General features: G+C 52.5%; 1 protein-coding gene across 4 annotated transcripts; it reads left to right on the top strand.

The window, feature by feature from the left end:
• The first annotated feature begins 1,405 nt into the window (after positions 1-1,405).
• On the top strand, positions 1,406-14,905 carry TREML2 (triggering receptor expressed on myeloid cells like 2). Of its 4 annotated transcripts, XM_002697232.6 has the most exons (6): positions 1,406-1,619; positions 3,688-4,008; positions 6,657-7,077; positions 8,145-8,251; positions 8,540-8,609; positions 12,529-12,696. In XM_002697232.6, the coding sequence occupies exons 1-6, from the start codon at positions 1,559-1,561 to the stop codon at positions 12,533-12,535; spliced, it is 987 nt and encodes a 328-aa protein (XP_002697278.1). In that variant the 5' UTR covers positions 1,406-1,558; the 3' UTR covers positions 12,536-12,696. The 4 variants fall into 4 exon arrangements, with proteins under 4 accessions (XP_002697278.1, XP_005223588.1, XP_005223586.1 ...); XM_005223531.5 differs by lacking the exon at positions 8,540-8,609 and having other exon boundaries at positions 12,529-14,905; XM_005223529.5 differs by having other exon boundaries at positions 8,540-14,905.
• Positions 14,906-19,131: the final 4,226 nt, after the last annotated feature.

Raw genomic sequence — 19,131 nt, 5'->3', positions numbered from 1 at the left:
ATAGGGTGGGCTGAGAGGAAGTTGAGGAAGCATGCCTGTGTGCTGGCTGGGGGCCAGAGCAGGGGAAGGGGGCCTGGAGGGTGTGGTTTCTGGAGTGGAGATGGGGGAAGGGAAACACTGGGGTGCTTTAGGAAGGCTGCAGCAGGGAGCAGGAGTCTGGACGGAGCTGGTGGGTGATTAGAGATGATGGTAGGAGAGGCAAAGAGAGGGATAAAGATAAGGAGACATGTGAGTATGGAAAAGGAGAGGCAGCTTCTGTGTGTGTGTCTATGTGAGTGTGTATGTGAGTGTGAGAGTGTTAGTGTGTACATAGTGTAACAGCATGTGAGTGTATATGGGAGTATGAGAGTGTGTGAGTGTGTGTATGTATGAGAGTTAGTGTATGTGAGTGTGTGTGTATGAGTGTTTGAGTGTGTGAATGAGAGTGTATGTGTAGATATGTATGAGAGTGTGTTAGTATATGTGAGTTTTCCCCTTCTCCAAAGAGATACTGCAGTTATATCACATACCCAATAGGCACCAGGACGTGTGTATATGTGTGTGAGTGTGTACGAGAGTGTGTTAGTGTATGTGAGTGTGTATGAGTGTGTGTATGTATGAGAATGTGTTAGTGTATGTGAGAGTGTGTGAGTGTGTGTGTATGTGTGCCCACATGTGAGAGCACAGGTGCTCCTCCCTGAACCCAAACTTTATACTCCAAGTCTTACAATTTGCATCTTCTTTTTTCTTGTCACTGTGCTGTGTGCTTAGTCACTCAGTCGTGTCCGACTCTGCAACCCCATGGACTGTAGCCCACCAGGCCCCTCGGTCCACAGAGATTTTCCAGGCAAGAATACTGGAGTGGGTTGCCACACTCTAACAGTGACAAAAATAAGGCTACATCTGGGCATGTAAAGGGTTACCTGCAAGTGTGAGCATGAGTGACTGCTCGGACTAGCCAGGAGCCTGGGAGAGAGAAAGGCAGTGCCAGAATGAACGCGTGCATTTAGGAATGAGTGAATGAAACAATGAATGGGAGTTTACAGGAAGCTCCATGTGAATGTGGGTGTGTGAAAAATGGGTCTGAGATGCCCTGCTGAAGCCCCGTAGCCTATACCCATGGTCTCTGAGCCAGAGGATTCCAGAGAAGTCTGTACCTGAGGTTCTAGAAACATCACACTATCCCTCTAGGTGAATAACGGGCTTCAGAGGACAGCACTCTTATTGCACCAGATTCTGGGAGGGAACCTGAAGAGGGTGAGGAGTCTTCTGACCCTGAGAGCCCTCCCTGGGCGGGGAGGCCCCAGACTGGGTGGAGCAGCCACACCTGCCTGAGGTTTCGAGGAAGAGGGGGCGGAAACTGCCCGGGCACCGCCCTCTCGTAGGCTCTGCGGGCTCCCGCGGGCTGCTGGTCACAGTGGGTCTCACAACTTCCTCACTTCCCTAAATGGGCAACTTCACATTTAGAACCCCAGGTCTTCCCTGGCAGACCCAAATGGCCCGGCCAGGATAGGCCTGGGCCCCTAACCTTGGATCCCTGCCCCGCACTGGGCTGTGCCCATCCCCACTGCATGGAGCCATGCCGCCCGCCTTCCTGCTGCTGTTGCTGCTGCTGCTGTGGCTCCAGGGCCCTGTCTCAGGTGAGAGGGTGGGTGGGTGGTTAGCAGGGAGGGAATGGTCTGTCCCTGGACCCCCTTCCTGCTTCTTTTGCCCAGTGATCTTGTGGGGTTGGAGGAGGAGGAGAAGGTTTGGCAGATCTAGTCGCCCCTTACCAGAGACCAGTGAGAAGTTTCCAGCCGAATAGCTGGCCCTGGGGAAAGCTAACCCAGGCCTCACCAACTAAGATAAAGCCCTGGACCCTCTCTGCACGGGCCCCTTTATCTGCCTGGCTTCCTCAGGACCTCTGGCCAGGGCCACTCCCTTTCCTCACACAACAAGCCCTCCTCCCTTGGGCCTCTGTCAGGAAAGCCCTGTTGGTTCTTTATAAGAGGCATTACCTTATGGATGTGAGTGCTGAACTTGCTTTTTCTTGGAACATTGGGGCCACAACACCCATCCCTACCCTCTGTCCTTGGCAGGGAGGGAAGCAATCCTTGAAGCCTTCTCTCCCACCCAACAGCTACTAAATGCTCTTTGAGGGGACCTCACCCAGTTCTGCCTCCCTTGCTGCCATGGCAACCAAGTTACCATTTCCTGTTCAGTTCTGGGCACCGCCTGTGAAAGGGCTGAAAGGTGGGCACACACGATCACAGTGCCCTGGAGATCCTTTGCAAGGTTGTCCCATCTGCACACCTCTCCCAGAAAGGCCCCCCCTGCCAGGGCAGAAGAGTGTCTCCTTGGGTCCCCCAAACCTGTCACCTGCCAAATAATTGAGTGGGATTATTCTGTTTAATTTGCATGGTACAAAGTGATACGAGAGAAGGCGTTATCTTACTCCAAGCCTCAACTCTAGCGGCAGCTGGGTTGGAAACTAAGGTGGACATCTTGGATCCTGGGCTCTTTCTTGGCCATCACAGCTCTGGGCTCCGTTGGGAAAGCCTGGAGCAACCTGCATTGGGGAAAAGGAGGCGTGGATTGCACACGCACCATGTCTAAGGCGCTGTCCAGGGGCAGTCCTCACAGCCAACCAGAGACAGATGAGAAGACCTTACACGGTCTGCTCACACAGTCAGTGATGGAATCGAGTTTTACCCTATGTTTATTTAGACTCCAAAACGTCTGTTCTCTACTCTGTGTGTGTGTTTGCAGAAGACTCTGAGGGTGTTAGAGGAGTAACTGCTGAGCGGAAGGTGGGTAGAGGGGCGGAGGGCCCCCACCGCAGCCTTCTCCTTCTTCCTGTCCCCTGGCTCGCCATCCTCTCCCTAGTTCTACCTCATCAGACTGTGGATTATGAAGCTCATGTACCGCATCTGCTTCCTAGATGTGGGCATAAGAGGGCAACTTATAAGCAGTGAAGAACTGTAGAGTTCTTTGGTTTAAACACAAACGGGAGTTGATACACATGTTTGGACATACTGAATCTATGGGTTTTAGGAAACTAGAATATTTTAAAATTAAACATCAGCTAGAGTGAACTCAGACAACTTGTTATCTAAAAGATGACTAGAATGAAACTGTTTGTGAAACAAATAACTGCTGTTAATATTCTCCAAGCCTGAATTTTCTTACCTACCTAAGTTCACTGGGCTCTGGAATTTCAGAATGATGGCTTGAGTTTGTGTCTATATCTCATTGAGGGCGGGATAAAACCCTGAAGACGGGGCTTATCACTCTCTCATGGGACTAGAAAATGCCACAAAGAAAAGGGCTGTGTCTGCTAAAGTTCCCTAAATGTAAGGGCTAAGCTTCCTTTGTTAAACTAGGGGCTCCCTGTGGGCTATGCCTGTGTCTCCACCATTATACTGGGAGTTCCCCTGTGTGTATCTAGCTAGCCCTGTATCTTCCTCATCATTTTAGGATTTCTCCAAGGGCACAGGACTACTGTCTTCCCCATCAGTCTGGGAACTCCTAGTGGGCAGGGCTAGTGTCTCCTCCAACAGACCGAGAGCTCCCTGGGGGAGGGGGCCTATGTCCCCCTCCATCAGAGTTGGGCTGTATTTCTCCTTTGAGTTCCATGAGAGCAGAGCAATAGCCACCTGCCTCTACACCACAAGTTTCGAGTTTCGAGATGCTTCCTTCCTCCTTCCTCAACCAGTCGTGTCTCCCCAGGTGCCCCCACGGAGCATGTGTACTCAAAATTGCAGCACTTCGAAGGGGAGACTCTGTCTGTGCAGTGCTCCTACAAGAGCCGCAAAAACCACCTGGAGGGTAAGGTTTGGTGCAAAATCAGGAGGAGGAAGTGCGAGACTGGGTTCACCCGTGTGGGGGTGCAGGGGCCACGCTACTTGCTGCAGGATGATACCCAGGCCAAGGTGGTCAACATCACCATGGCGGCCCTCAGGCTCCAGGACTCGGGCCGGTACTGGTGCATGCGCAACAGCTCCGGCATCCTCTACCCTCTGATGGGCTTCCTGCTGGAAGTGTCTCCAGGTGAGCAGGCCTGCTGGGGCGCTGGGATGCTGGGGGGTGTCTTCCCGCCCTGTAGTCCACTGACATCAAAGATAACAAGGATGATAATAATCCATCAGTGGGCATGATGGACAGTGGGATTTTCACAGTTCTCTCACAGACACCTTCATGGGCATTTTACAGATGAAGAAAATTAGATGTAAAAAGTCCTTTGTGGCTCTGACCTTGTTCAGGATCACAGAGCTAGCAAGTGGACGGGATGAGATTCGAACTCAGGACTCTTTGTATTTTGTTTTAGTCAATCATTTGTTCAGTATTTATTCACTGTGCCCTGATTCTCTGCCAGGCACGATTCTAGGCTCTGAGGACACAGTGGTGAGTAAAACCAGACACATTCCTGTCCTATGGGAGGTGATAGGCAATAACACATCATCCGACAAACAGTTGCAGATAGCAGTGAGTGTTCTTAAGCAAATAAAACAATGGGATGTACTAGGAAGTTCTGTGGTGGGGGGAGCGACTGAGTTAGTGGGGAGTCAAAGAAGACTTCCCTGAGCAGATGACATCATGCAGAACCTGTGTGGGATGACAGTTTTCTAGTCCTGTTGAAAGTGGGTGGTTCAAAGGGCTTTCCAGGTGGGGAGAACTACATACGCAAAGGCCCTGAGGTGAGAAGAAGCTGGTGCGTATTGAGTATTGGGCAGAGCAATAGAAGATGAGGTTGGAGAGGCAAACAGCAGCCCTGATGCCCATGATATGGGGGTCTGAGTTTTATTCTAGGTACAAGAGGAAGCTATTGGAGAGTTTTAGAGGGTGATATTGTGCCTTGACCTTAAGATGATCAAAGCTCTCTCTTTAGCATGGAAAAGAGAGGAGGTCCAAGAACGAAGCCTGCACTCTTTCTACATTTACAAGATAGGAAAGGGTGAGGAGCCAGACAGAGAGCCTGCAGAAAGCTGCCAGTGACTGTGAAAGTTACTTTCCACCCTTCCCGGTTCCTCTAACCCAACTGCATCCCCATCTTCTGTTGGGTCTGAACTTGGGCAACTGCCATCTCTAAGACGCAGAGCAAATCTCATGCCTTCCTTCTCCAGTTCTGCTTTAGCCCCAGGGAAGTAGTCAAAACCAATTTACTGAAGTCTTCATTTGTAGGGACACAAACATGAAATTGAGGGCGGGAGGAGAAGGGGATGACAGAGGATGAGATGGTTGGATGGCATCACTGACTCAATGGACATGAGTTTGAGTAGACTGGAGCTGGTGATGGACAGGGAAACCTGGCATGCTGCAGTTCATGGGGTCACAAAGAGTCGGACACGACTGAGCGACTGAATGGACAGTAAACGTGAAATGGCTTTCCCCTTAGTGTATCTTCCCGCTGCACTGTTGGGTCTCACTTTCCATCTCTGGACCACACTTTGGGGAGATTCCAACTTTGCATACCTTACTAGGAAATGAAAAATCTGCAAAACTTCTACTCTTCCACTGCATCTTGAAAACTGAGCTTTCTGGCCCCAGGCACCTGAGGTGGGAAAGGGGGACAGCTGCTGTCCAACCTCCCTCCTTCATCACAGGAGGTAGGGGAGGAGGGTTCCTCTCCATCATCTTCTCCTGGTCCTGTACCTCCCGACCCGTTGGCGTACTGAGGTAGGGATGAAGGTGAGGGAAACGGTTGCGTGACCTCACTGACCCTGCAGGAGGTCTCTCTCTCTGTGGACGTTACTCCTTTTCTGCCCTACTGTTAGATCCTCTGTGGCCAAGTGCTGGCTCTCCCAGGGCAGCTGTGTGTGTTCTTTGAACGGGTCCTTTGGGGGTCTTCACACTGCTCACTAGGATGATTTGGGAGATCTGGCTCCAGGTTGGCCTTTTCCCCTATCCCTACCTCACCAATTCTGCTTGTTCCGGTTCCCTCACCTAGAAAAATGGGCACCTTCCTTGGGGAGGCCCTCAGAGAGCGTCCGTGCATGCACGGCAGTGGGATGCAGCCACAGCCCTCTCCCCACCACAGCACCCCTTTCTCTCTGTTCTCCTGTTTCCTGATGAGATCGGCTCAACACTGCTCCCTAGACTGAGCCCTCACAGCTCCTGCCTGCTCCCCTTCCACCAACCAAACTCCAGCCTTCTTCTAGAAAAGGGGATGGTGAAGGCCTGCCCTGATGCATGGGGTGGCGGGACCAGTTCGGGTGTCTCTTAATAAGCCCCCAAGGAGGTCATTTGACCTCACTGCTCATAGTGTACTTGGGAATCGAGGTCTTTGATGCGTCCTCGTCCTCATCTCCGGATCCCAGTTGCCAACTGTGGAGCAACTGGGAAAGGTCACATTCAACGTCAGAGCAGAGAAATCTCTGACTTACAGGAATGAGGAAGGTCCAGAGAGTGACAAGAGAGGTGGGGGTAGGGAGGGAAGTGTCCTCTCGTCCCCGTGGCCAGACAGGGGACACTGAGAAACTTGGGAAATACTCTTCCTTCTTTGCTGTGCCTACTTTCTCCTCCTTGACCTCACCCTCTGGACACACACACACATGGTCCCTCAGCAAAGCAGGGTCCTAGGTCCAAGGGACAGCCTCCCCACCACCCCAGTCCCCAGACAAGCGTGTGGGCTGCCGTCAGCTGCTTCCAGAACCAAGACCCCAACCCAGTCTCACCTTCCTCCCTTTCTGGTCCCTCAGCCTCCATAACCAAGGGAAACACTCCTCTCACGAAGCTGCCCAGCATTTTCCAGAGTGAAACAGTCGTTGCCACAGGCCCAGCGCCCACCTCAGGCCCTGGGAGCCCTTTCATCAGCCGAGGGACAGTGTTCACAGCTGGACTCCTCACCTTGGCCAGACCTCTGCCTTCTCCCACCTCAAGGAGCACCAGACTGACTTCTGTGATGGGCTCCAGTTTCTCCAGCACTAGCCTGTCCACCACGGGGCCTGGGAGGGCCACCGGGTCCCAGACTGCGACTGTGTCTCCCAGCAACACCCGAGCCTCCGCTGCAGCCCTAGGCTACACCTCCACTAAGGCCACGCACCTCTGCACCGTGGGAGCCCCCACCATGGGAATGTGCCCCACCAGCAGAACTCTCCTCAACCACTTATTCCCCAGCAGGTACCTGGCGCGGGGGCTGGCATCGAATGCCGTTTTCCCAGACATGGGAACAGACCGCCTGAGCAGACCGCAAGGTGCAAATGTCACAGCAGAGCAGCCCCTGTCGCACTCACCACCCTACTGGGAATCCAGTCTGGGCTGCTGCTGAATGGGTGATGGGAAGCTGGGACAGACAAGGGACAGAAAGGATGGCGGCGGGAAATGAGGGTGGGGCTGGGTCAGCGCGGAGTCTGAGGATGAAGAGGAGAGGGTCAGGACTGCACAAGGGGAGCATCTCGGAGAGTAGGAAATGGGGACACTTTAATGTGGGTTCCCCCAGGAGTGGACTTGGAGACCAGGATACATGTTGTACTTGGAACACGGGACAGAGCAAGGGGAAGTGAGTCAGGGAAGGGAAGGGAAGGCAGCAGACGGAGCACTTGCACAGGCTGGTCATCACCGTGGGCAGCAAGGGCTCAGCCCCACTGGGGAGAGTCCGGAATCCAGTGTCAGGCAGCCGTGTGGAGGGCGAGGAGGCCGGGGCCTTTATGTCCCACTGTTGGTGGTCGATGGGGGGCTGCCTGCTATGCATGGCATGGAGGGCACCAGCGACAAGAGAAAGCCGTCAGACCAAAAGTTTTTTTAACGGAGGTGCTGATGACTGGTGTAGATGGAAGTGACGTAGCAAAGAGGGATACAGGCAGGGAAAGGGGGATACAGGCAGGTAACCACAGCATGTGTTCTGGAGGACAGAGGTGGGAAGTGCCATCCTCGGTCACCCTGGGGAGAGTAAGACTCTTGGCCTCTTCTGTCACAAATGGGTGTCTCTTAGAGCCCCCGCCCTCAGCAGAGAGGACTCCCCCCAATACTGGAGAGACGCATGCCTTTGCTGGGGGCTGGGGGCTTCGTCCCCCTGACCTTTGAGCACCTCACTTCCTTCTCCCGCAGCTCGGTCCCCAAGGAAGAGAGGCCGTCTCTCCCCGTGGGGACTGGCGGGTCCCACTCTTCTTGCGTGGGATGTGGGAAGATGTGGGCCCGGGTGGGGTGCCCAGTACTCATCTTCTCCTGGCCCTGTCCTGTCTCCCCAGATACCTTGAATTTTATCCCATGGTGCTCGTCGGGGTGCTGGCACTGCTCCCCATGCTTGTGATGCTGATCGTGGTCTACGGCTTCTGGAAGAAGAGACACATGGGAAGTGAGTAGAACCCAACCCTCGCAGCCCCCCAAGGACAGAGCGCTGGGGAGTCTGACACCCTTTCCAAAGCCCGACTGCCCCCAGTCTCCAGGCGGTCGGTCCTCACCTGCGTCCACTCAGGAGGACCATTCGACACCCAGGAGAGGGGGAGGGTGGGCAGGCAGTGACCGCTCAGTGGAACCTTCTGGGGCCCAGCCACTTGGAAGCGGAGGCAGAGGCAGAGCGGCTGGCCTGGGAGCTTCGGGGGCTGAGCAGGACTGCCCTTTGCATCTCTCCCCATCCTCGCAGGCTACAGCGTGTGCCGTGACCCTGCCAGATCCTGCAAGGACTCGCCTGCAAGACCGGAACCTCCCTGGAGGTCCGCTTGGTCTGAAGCCACTCAACTGTGGGGTGGGGAGGAGCTTCTCCCAGAGGGGCCCCGGGAGACCCCCAGAAGACTCCTCAGAGGAGGAGTGAAGACGGGGACGTGTCTGGGTTGGAGCCGGGCTGGGGGTGAGGACTGTGCAACCTGGACTCAGGTCTTCCTGGAACCGGAGGCTGTGCCGCATCTACTTGGTTCCCCTGGGCTGCTGGGAACCTGGCGGGGGTGGGAGTCAGAGCACGTGGCGCTAGGCAGGAAGTCTCTGAGGGTTTGGGGCGCCACTGAGATGGTTCTCCTGGGAGCCACAGATCCCAGGGGCCCCAGCTAGGTGGCAGACAAGCCCCGAGGGTGCTGTTTGCAGACAGAGAACCTCTGCTACATTCAGCCTCGGAACCTCTTACTACAGAGCTGAGGGGGGAGGGGTGGACAGCTGGGGCCACTCTCTCCCGACCCAGGGCCCTGTCCTCAGTTTCCCTCTGCTCCCCTCAAGCGTCCCTATGCTCCTGGGGGAAGAAAGAGTCCCAGAAGCAGCTTATGTCACAAGGGTCCCACCCCAGAGGAGAAACAGTGACTAAGAGGTGGGGGTCGATAGAGGCCCTGGGGACCCCAGAGCTATCTAAGCCTCCCAACCCCCTGGGCCGAGCATCCTCTACCGGGCCTCCGTGTGCCCCCTGGCCTGACCACAGCTGCTTGTCCCTCAGGTCCCGGGTGCCAGTGGAGCCCACGCCCCCACTGCTGCCTGCTCTGAGAGCCCTTGCCTGCAGGGCAAGCCTGTCCCTAGACCTGCATGCAGAGGCTGACCAAGGCTCTTTCCCCCAGTTCCCACACCCTAGCTCTGGGTCTGTACTCCTGGAAGGGATGCAGGGGAGGCCTGGGGTCCACTGGAGGGGAAGTCTTAGCTCAGAGAAAGGAAGGATCACTTCCCTCCAGGGACTCATTGTTCCCTGGGAAAAGAGGACCCAACGGTGACACAGCAAAGACAACTCAGAGCTGCCCGCAGCCTGGAGGAATTCCCTGAGCTGGGAGGGGGCAGGGAGGGGGGATGGAGCCAAGGAGCCTGGGTCAGGGGCGCAGTGGCCAGAGGAGTCTCTCCTGCCCCCCTTCACCCCCCGCAGCCCGCCCTCCAGCTCATGGCTCAGATTCAGGCTCTTCAGCAGCAAAGGCTAAAGAATAGGGGCTGGATTCCTCCCCTAGGGAGGGGTGTCCACCAGCCTGGGGCCACTGGATGAGAGCCTTGGGGTGGATGTAGCCTCTCTGCTCTCAGCCCTGGGTCATAGCCCTCCTTGGTAGGACAGCAAACCTCAGAGTCAGGGGAGCGGCACAGAGGGGCCTTGGTGGGCAGCCAGCCCAGGGTCGCCACTCTAGGGTGGAGACGGGGAGAGAGGAAGGGGCAGGGGGCAATCCCGGTGGGGGGGACAGTAGGGAGGCAGCCCCTCTGCCCTGTGTCCAGGAGAACACACTAGAGGGGAGACTCGGACTGAGGAACTGACAGGCCTGGTGCGGGACGCACACGCGTGAGCACTGATAACCAGCCTCCTTATCAGGAGGGTGTGGCCCACACCTGGTGTATAACCAAGAGGGGGTTAATTTTCCCCCCGAAAAGTGCACACCTATGGCCCTGCCCCAGTTGAGAGCAGGATGTCAGGGAGAGTACTGCAGGGGCTCAGGACCGGGACCCAGGGGTGCACCTGTCACATGGGACCCTGGGCAAGTCACTGACCCTATCGGGCCTCACGTTTCCTGTCTTGTGAAAGGGGACACTAATTCCTACCTCTCAAGACTGTATTCAGGATAAAACGGAATAACACACGAACCTCACACAACTGACAGAAAGACTAATGCTTGGTCCTCCAGTTCTTTTCCAGGTCTGATGCTTGTCACATTCTACCTTTAAGACCGTCGGACCCCAAGTCTCTGTTTTGTCCTCGACTGCAAAGGGGTAGAGAGGGAAGAGGGCCACATGGTCTGGTCCCAGGAGGTGGGGCTGGGCGCAGGCAGAGGCCTCTGTGCCCTGATGTTATATAGGGGAGTTGTTAGGGGGACCAACCATCCCTCATCCCAGGATGAGCGGCTCCTGGAACCAGGTGGACCTGCCTGAGCTGCCCACCCCTGGAGCCAGCTCTCACATGGACTCGAGCTAAGGACAGACACACAGCGCTGGGGAGGTGCAGACCATGTCCCCAGCTCCCCAGCCCTTAGGGGCCTGGGTGGTGTTTTTGGACCTCTAGGCCTCCAGGACATTTTCCTTGAAACCCTGGCCTCTCACTTCCTGCTACCTGTTGGCCCTTCTCCCTGGAGCTCCAGGAAGACCCACATCCTCAGCAGATCCAGGGCGGGCCAGTGCAGGGCAGGGCAGGTATCAGGCAGGCCAGGGCTACTGCTGCCTTTGGTGGACGAGATGAGGGACTTTCTGAGCAGTGGGTGAGGCGACAGGACACACCTGTGAAGGGTTTCCTGTCATGGCTAAGGGAAGGAGCAAATAAAGAAAGCCCAGCACCCACGGGATGTTTGCTCTGTGAGCCCTGATCTGAGCCCAGGGGACACACGTGTTCTTGCTGCGGGGCCAGCAGGCGAGCCTGGGGTTCACAGTCCCCCGTGGCTGCAAATGGGCTTCTCACTCTGCATCAGCCTGGACACAGCTGTGCTGTGTGGCCGGGCTCCTTCTTCAGGCTTCGGGGCTTCCTGCCCCGGGGCTGGGAGTTGTGAGGGCAGAAGGTGGCCTCGAGTCTGTCTGGAGCAGACCCCTCTCAGGGCAACCCGTTTCCCTCCATCCACTGACACAGGGAGTCTGAAGCCCTGGCAACCCCTGCCTTCTTGGCGATCCTGAAGGGTGGCCTGTCTCCAGAACTGCTCCTCAAGTGGCCTAGGGAGGTCTGACATCTGCCCATTCTGTTTCCCACCTTTTGCTTCCCCAGCCTCGTCCCTGAGCGTATAAACCTCCCTGCCAGTTGCTGCTCCCTATAAGCCCGATCTGCTCTGCGGCTTGTTTACGGACTTCTCTCTTCTTTGTTGTTTATTAACCATGAACAGCCTGTGACAATTGTTTTTCTGTAGCTCATCTACTGACCATTATTTTTTTAATGTGTTTGATTAGTGTGGCCTTTCAACAACCACTATGGACTGACAATGGCCAGCTGGGGGCTGGGGTACAGGCAGGACCTGTGGGGCGGAGATCCTTTCCCCTTCTCTCTCCCTCCCCATTCTTTTGCACCCATCTCCCTCTCCCCACCCGTCCCCTCTGGTGTTCACACCCTCAACTTTGCTCTCTCCTACCCTTGCCAGGGACCCTCCCTGCACCTCCATTCCTGGAAATGACTCTCCATCTCCCCCTACCCCCTTCTTCAGTCCCCATGGAATGTGCCAATCCCCAAGCAAGCCTGGATGGGAAGTCTCTGACCTCTGGGGACCTCAGAAGTGTTGCCGAACTCTCTCACTCACCTTCGGCCCCTTGCTTTTTTTCAGTGGAGAGGAGAAAGTTGAGGCTTGGGAGGAAGAGCTCGGATCGAGAAGGGAGAAAGGAGGAGGAAAAATAGGTTCTTAATTTGTTAACAAGTCCAAGTTTGTACTGCTTGCCGCATGACAGGAAAATAAATGGGACATGGAAGAGCAACTTCATTTGGAAAGCCAGCAGAACGGGCTCAAAGAAATGTCTTACCCGAGTCAGAATTCAGGCTTGTTTTATACTAAAAGTCTGGGTATTGCAGACTTTTTATACTAAAAGTCTGGGTACTGCAGACTTCTTGGTGTCAGCCAGATGCTGGAGGGGAGGTGAAAATGCTTTGTTTTGGTAGTTCCTGTAAACTTCCAATAAGACAAATGTTATTCTCCATTCTGCAACTTTTTATCTCTGCATGAATGGAAAAGCATTGTACCTTTAAAGTTCAGAGCCCAAAATGGGCTATTATGTGTCTTTCAGGCTATAAACAACATTCTCACCCAGAAGCAAAAGCAATCCCTGGTGGTCCAGTGGTTAAGAATCTACACTTCCATCATAGGGGGAAGGAACTCAGATCCTGCATGATGCGTGGTTCAGCCAAAAAAAAAAAAAAAAAAGAAGGTTAAAATAAAAGAAACCTGGAAACAGTGTCAGACTTTATTTTTTTGGGCTCCAAAATCACTGCAGATGGTGACTGCAGCCATGAAATTAAAAGACGCTTACTCCTTGGAAGGAAAGTTATGGCCAACCTAGATAGCATATTCAAAAGCAGAGACATTGCCAACAAGGGTCCGTCTAGTCAAGACTATGGTTTTTCCTGTGGTCATGTATGGATGTGAGAGTTGGACTGTGAAGAAGGCTGAGCACCGAAGAATTGATGCTTTTGAACTGAGGTGTTGGAGAAGACTCTTGAGAGTCCCTTAGACTGCAAGGAGATCCAACCAGTCCATTCTGAAGGAGATCAGCCCTGGGATTTCTTTGGAAGGAATGATGCTAAAGCTGAAACTCCAGTACTTTGTCCACCTCATGTGAAGAGTTGACTCATTGGAAAAGACTCTGATGCTGGGAGGGATTTGGAGCAGGAGGAGAAGGGGACGACAGAGGATGAGATGGCTGGATGGCATCACTGACTCGATGGACGTGAGTCTGGGTGAAGTCTGAGAGTTGGTGACGGACAGGGAGACCTGGTGTGCTGCAATTCATGGGGTTGCAAAGAGTTGGCCATGACTGAGCGACTGAATTGAACTGAACTGAACTGATCCCATATGGAAAGGCAGGGAGACAGGCTGATGGGGAAAAGACTGGGCAGAGAGAGTCAGAGTTCCCCGGAGCCTCAAGCAAGGCTCAGATGTAGCACCTGCAGCTGAGGGTCCTGCCTATAGGCTGAGGCCTCCCCTTCCTCTCCAGGCTGCCACTTCCCAGGCCGGCTTTGGTGGCTGAGCTGAATCCCCCGGACTCTGGCTCTCTCCTCTCAGGGGCTTGGTGCTGTCTCACTTCCTTCCCCTCGCCTGAAGTCAGGAAGAGGGCCCCTGGCCTGGGAAGACAGATACCGGCTGCGCCTGTCCTGCTGGTGCTCTGGGCTCAGGTGAGGGGCAAGGAGTGAGGGCAGAGGGAACAGGACAGGAGGAGAGGGAAACGGACGTGGAGGAGGCTGTGAGGAGGAGGGGCAGGGGACAGTGGTGCTGCGGCGGGGGGCAGCTCTGGGGCTCATTCTGTGTAAGCACCAAGAGGGTGGCTCCTGTAGGGGGAGGCCCTCATCTCACAGCCCTGCATTGGTGGCTGGGGGGCTTCCTGACTGGAGGGTTTACTCTCAGGCTGCCGGGAACAGAAGCCAGAGTTGCCGCATAAACCGCAGGATGAGACAGTCTCTGTGAGATGCTGATACCCAGCCCAGCAAGGCTTAAAGCTGAAAACCCGTGCAGGGAAGCATCCACATATTATTGTGGTGGTTGTTCAGCTGCTCAATCGTGTCCAACTCTGTGATCCCATGGACTTCAGCACGTCAGGCTTCCCTGTCCTTCACTATCTCCCAGAGTTTGCTCAGACTCACGTCCATGGAGCTGATGATGCCATCCAACCATCTCATTCTCTATCGCCCCCTTCTCCTTTTGCCCTCAGTCTTTCCCAGCTTCAGGGTCTTTGCCAAAGAGTCAACTCTTCGCATCAGATGGCCAAAGTATTGGAGCTTCAGCTACAACATCAGTCCTTCTGCCTCAACATCAGTCGTTACAATGAATATTCAGGGTTGATTTCCTTTAGGATTGACTGGTTTGATCTCCTTGTAGTCCAACAGACTCTGAAGAGTCTTCTCCAGCATCACATTTCAAAAGCATCAGTTCTGAGCACTGAGCATCAGTGTTCAGCCTTGTTTATGGTCCAACTCTCACATCTTACTGGAAAAACCATAGCTTTGACTAGATGGACCTTTGTTGGCAAAGTGATGTCTTTGCTTTTTAATACACTGTCTAGGTTGGTCATAGCTTTTCTTCTAAGGAGCAAGCATCTTTTAATTTCATGACTGCAGTCACTGTTTGCAGTGATTTTGGAGCCCAAGAAAATAAACTCTCTCACATTTCCATTGTATCCCCACCTATTTGCCTTGAAGTGATGGGACCAGATGCCATGAGGTGCATTTTTTGAATGTTGAGTTTTGAGTCAGCTTTTCACTCCTCTTTGACCTTCATCAAGAGACTCTTTAGTTCCTCTTCAGTTTCCGGCATGAGGGTGGTGTCATCTGCATATCTGGTGTTATTGATATTTCTCCTGGCAATCTTGACTCCAGCTTATGCTTCATCCAGTCTGGCATTTCACATGATGTACTCTGCATAAAAGTTAAATAAACCAGGGTGACAATACAGAGCTTTGACATACTCCTTTCCCAATTTTGAACCAGTCCATTGTTCCATGTCTGGTTCTAACTGTTGCTTCTTGATCTGCATATAGATTTCTTAGGAGGCAGATAAGGTGGTCTGGTATTTCCAACTCTTAAATAATTTTCCACAATTTACTGTGATCCACACAGTCAAAGGCTTGAGTGTGGTCAGTGAAGCAGAAGTAGATGTTTTTCTGGAATTCCCTTGCTTTTTCCATGATCCAACGGATGAGGACAATTTGATCTCTGCACACGGTTGTACTGTGTTAGTCACTGGCCCAGGCTCTAGATAATTCCCGGGAGCCTCGATCTTCCAGTCAGGCTGACCTCAGTTTGGGCTCCTTCATCGTGACTTTGCTGATCTCAGGGCAAAGGACTCGGGATCCTATTGGTGTGGAAGCCACGAGTCTTCCAGGAGCTCTGGTCGCAGAACCATCTGTCTGGTGTGTCCCAGGCATGTTCCTTTCCTCCTTTTGTGTGCCTCTCAGACTTCCTGAATCACAAGATGTTAGAGCCAGAAAGGAGTCTAAAAATCACTTCTGGCCACTCTTTCACAGATGAAAACTGGGGCCCCTTCCTCAAGGTCTCTGGCTCGTCAGGGCTAGAACCAGCCCCAGACCGCAGACCTGCTGGCTTTTGGTGGGCTCTGCTTTCCCCATCACATACATTTTTTCGAACATTTATGTTGCTACCCACAGGACTCCTCCATCGACATGTGATGTTCGCAGAGCTTCCTCAGGCTTGAACAAGACTGACTTCTTGGTCCATTACCAGGCATCCCTGATCCCCAACTTCTCCTAAAGGGCTCTGCTCAAGATAGGTCACAGGTAACTGGGTGGGGGTCAAGAAATGTGGATAGAAAGGAGACAGTCAGGTGGCAAGGCAGGCATGAGGCCCTAGGGGATGGGGATGAACAGCCAAGAGCTCAGAGAGCCTGAAATTTCCCCTAATAGTAAGAAACCTTATGTGTCAGAGTGGGAAGTCTAGGGTCATCCCTAGCCAGAGGCCCTCAAACACTTCTCCTAAAAATTTCAGAGTTGCAAAGCATCCCCTGTGTTCTTTAGGTTGGTCAGGGCTTGAAAGGTAACTTCCAAGACTCCCACCCTGTGTGAGCCTGTCCAGCCATTTGGAAGCCTGAGCACCCAGATCAGCTGCTGGCTCATTTACTGTCTAAGCCTTGACTCACTTTTATCCATGGAGGGCATGGGGCTAAGCTCTGGGAGGGAAATCAAAAACTTTGAGACCCCATCCTTAGCTGAAGAAGTCCATAGCCCAACCAGGAAGTCAAACATGTAAATAAAGGATTATTTACATGTCTGTATGATGTTACGTGTCATACATGTAGACATCATAGAAGCATGTTGGGTGGAGGTCCAGTGTAGACATCATAGAAGCATGTTGGGTGGAGGTCCAGTGAAGGGAGGACCAGGTTGTTGGAGAAAGCCAGAGGTATAGACTCTCTGGAGGACTCCCCAGAGGAGGTGACACGACCTGGGTCTGTTGGATGAGCAGGAATTTATCCAGGGGTGACAACACAGGTTGGGGGGAAGGAGGGAAGCATAACACCTCCATGTGTCTGCAGGACCATATGTGTGTGCTCCTCTTGCCCAGGACTGGGGGCTAGAAGTGGGGAGTCCTAGAGTGTGGGGCAGCTAGATAGGGATGTTCCCCTCTCAGTCACCCTTCCAGTTTCAGCACCATCCACCATCAGGAGCACCAGGAGGACCACTGGCGCCTCCCACCCTGTCACTGACAGCTACTGTTGCCTCACCCCGGTCCTCGAAGCCCTTCATTTGCTCCCACCCACTGTTGACGCCAACTACCATGTTCCCCTGGATACCTGGCTCTCAGGGGATGAAATGGAGTCAGATGGTTTGCTTCTGTCATTTCACCTCTTTGTACCTCAGTTTTTTCATCTGCAAAATGGGACCAATAACATTCCCACCTAATATCCAGGTTTCTTACCCTTTGCACTATTGAGATTTGGATATTATTCTGAACATTTCCTTGTTTTGAGGGGCTGGACTGTAGGTTGTAGGATATTTAGCAGCATCCTTGGCCTCTACCTGTTAGATAACAATAGCACAAATACCCTCCAGACTGCACAGTCATGACAACCAAAAATGTCTCCAGGAATCACCAAATTTGCCTTGGTGGACACAACCACCCCAGTTGGGAACCACCGTTTTACAGGGTTGTTGTGGGGATAAAATGAGATCAGGGACTTAAAGGGCTCAGTGCCAGGGACATGACCAGAGCTCCTTCTTTTTCCTTCTCCCCACTCCAGCTTTTCTCTATAAGTACAGGCAGGGGGCCATTCCAAGCTGCAAGGGTCTAGGGGACTAACACTCTGTGGCGACTACCACGTGTGGCCTGATTTCTCCTCTACCCCGCCTGATGGTTCTCAGGTGGCTGATGACGGTGGAGGAGGCACAAGTGACAGGCAATCACCCCACCTTCCTCCTGGAGGAAGGCCTTATCCTCACATACCTGCCCACCAGACCTCAGACCACCCTCCCTTCTCCTCTCCAACTCTCCATTCCATTTCCGGCCGTGTCACAGCCTAACTCTCAGGTCCTGTGGGCAAGGCGGACATCTCCTTGTGACTGAGGGCAAGCAAGGTCATAACAAAAACATTCTCAAATGAGCTACTGAGCAGGAGGAGGTGAGATGACAGAAGAGGCTGCGTGACTCAATGGGATTTTGCCCAGGGGCCTCTGCTCTGGTTGGCAGTGGGATTCGATGACCCTGAGAAGTGATGAATCTGCAGTTCTGAGTAATCTTCCCCAGAATGTGGCAGGATATCCCCCTTCTGCCCACATGGCCTGGATTTTCCAGAGTTATGAGTCATTCCCTGGGAGGGGGGCACTTCTGTCTCTGTGAATGACCATAGAAAAAAGATGAGGTGAGCATACACCAAAATAGTACTATAGTTCTTCCTGGAGAATGGGGTTAGAGGAGGGGAGGAAAACTCCACTCAATATAATGAAGAGGATTGACTCTGAACACAGATTGTATTGTGTCTGTCGCTCAGTTGGGTCCAACTCTTTGCTGCCCTATGGACTGTAGCACACCAGGCTCTTCTGTCCATGGTATTCTCTAGGCAAGAATACTGGAAGGGGTAACCATTTGCTTCTCCAGCTGATCTTTCCGACCCAGGAATTGAACCCAGGTCTCCTGCATTGCAGGCGGATTCTTTACCATCTGAGCTACCGGGGAGGTCAGATTATGTTGATCTAAATCTAACTTCTATCTTATATGAGCTGTGTGAGCCTATGCAGGTTGTTTAATTTCTCTGGATCTCAGTTATCTGGAACAATAATATTATCAACTTGATGGGTAATGATGCAACATATAAATTGTTCAGACCAATGCCTAACACATGGTAAGCACTCAATAAATATTAGTGTGATTTAAGTGGTGGGATTATGGACCCCTTTTACCTTTTTAGAGAAAACTTTTATATATTTTTCCCCATAAAAATTATTTGAACGTAGCTTTTAAAAGATTTTACAAATGCTAACTACATTTTATATAGCTATTCATGTTAATAGGCACAACTTCCCTTTAAAGCTGGGCCCCACCTAAATGTGGCAGCTGATACTGGGGAAAATTGCATGCAGTTTGAAGTTATGATGTTTCAACTGCACAAGAAGTATTCCAAATAAATGTTGATATCATTTGTTGTATGTCATCTACTTAGTAAACATGGTTAAATCTCGATTCTTACAATTTCAATACTAGGTCTTTACAAATTATCTATTTTTTCTAAATTGAGATTTTTTTAAATTCTAAAAAAAATTTTTTGGAAACAAGCAAATTTTGTAGCAACTAATCTGTCTTTAGGACTAGTTTTGGTTTCTATGCTAATCCAGCCCCTTTCTAATCTAATCTAATCTAGCTCTACTCTTTCTACTTTAACTCCGGGGTTCTGGCAGATGTCTCAAAATTGAGAGTAGATTTAAAAGCATCTCATGGCTGGATAATGTTAGAAAGGGCTGTTCCACATGCACACTGGTGTCAATATTTATTTCCTTGTTGATCCCTGATTGCCCAGTGTGCTCTGGGGGTGGAGGGAAGGCCTTGTGACCTAGCTCAGGCCAAAACATTACAGGGAAACAGTGCCACCATGTGGAGTCCGGTTGGTGCTAGAGGTGGGAATCAGCCCCTCTGTGGGGGAACTTTCCTTTCTTTTCAGGAAGGCTGCAATT

Source organism: Bos taurus, chromosome 23, assembly GCF_002263795.3.
Source record: "Bos taurus isolate L1 Dominette 01449 registration number 42190680 breed Hereford chromosome 23, ARS-UCD2.0, whole genome shotgun sequence".
NCBI lineage: Eukaryota > Metazoa > Chordata > Mammalia > Artiodactyla > Bovidae > Bos > Bos taurus.
This window is presented reverse-complemented; position numbering and strand designations above follow the sequence as displayed.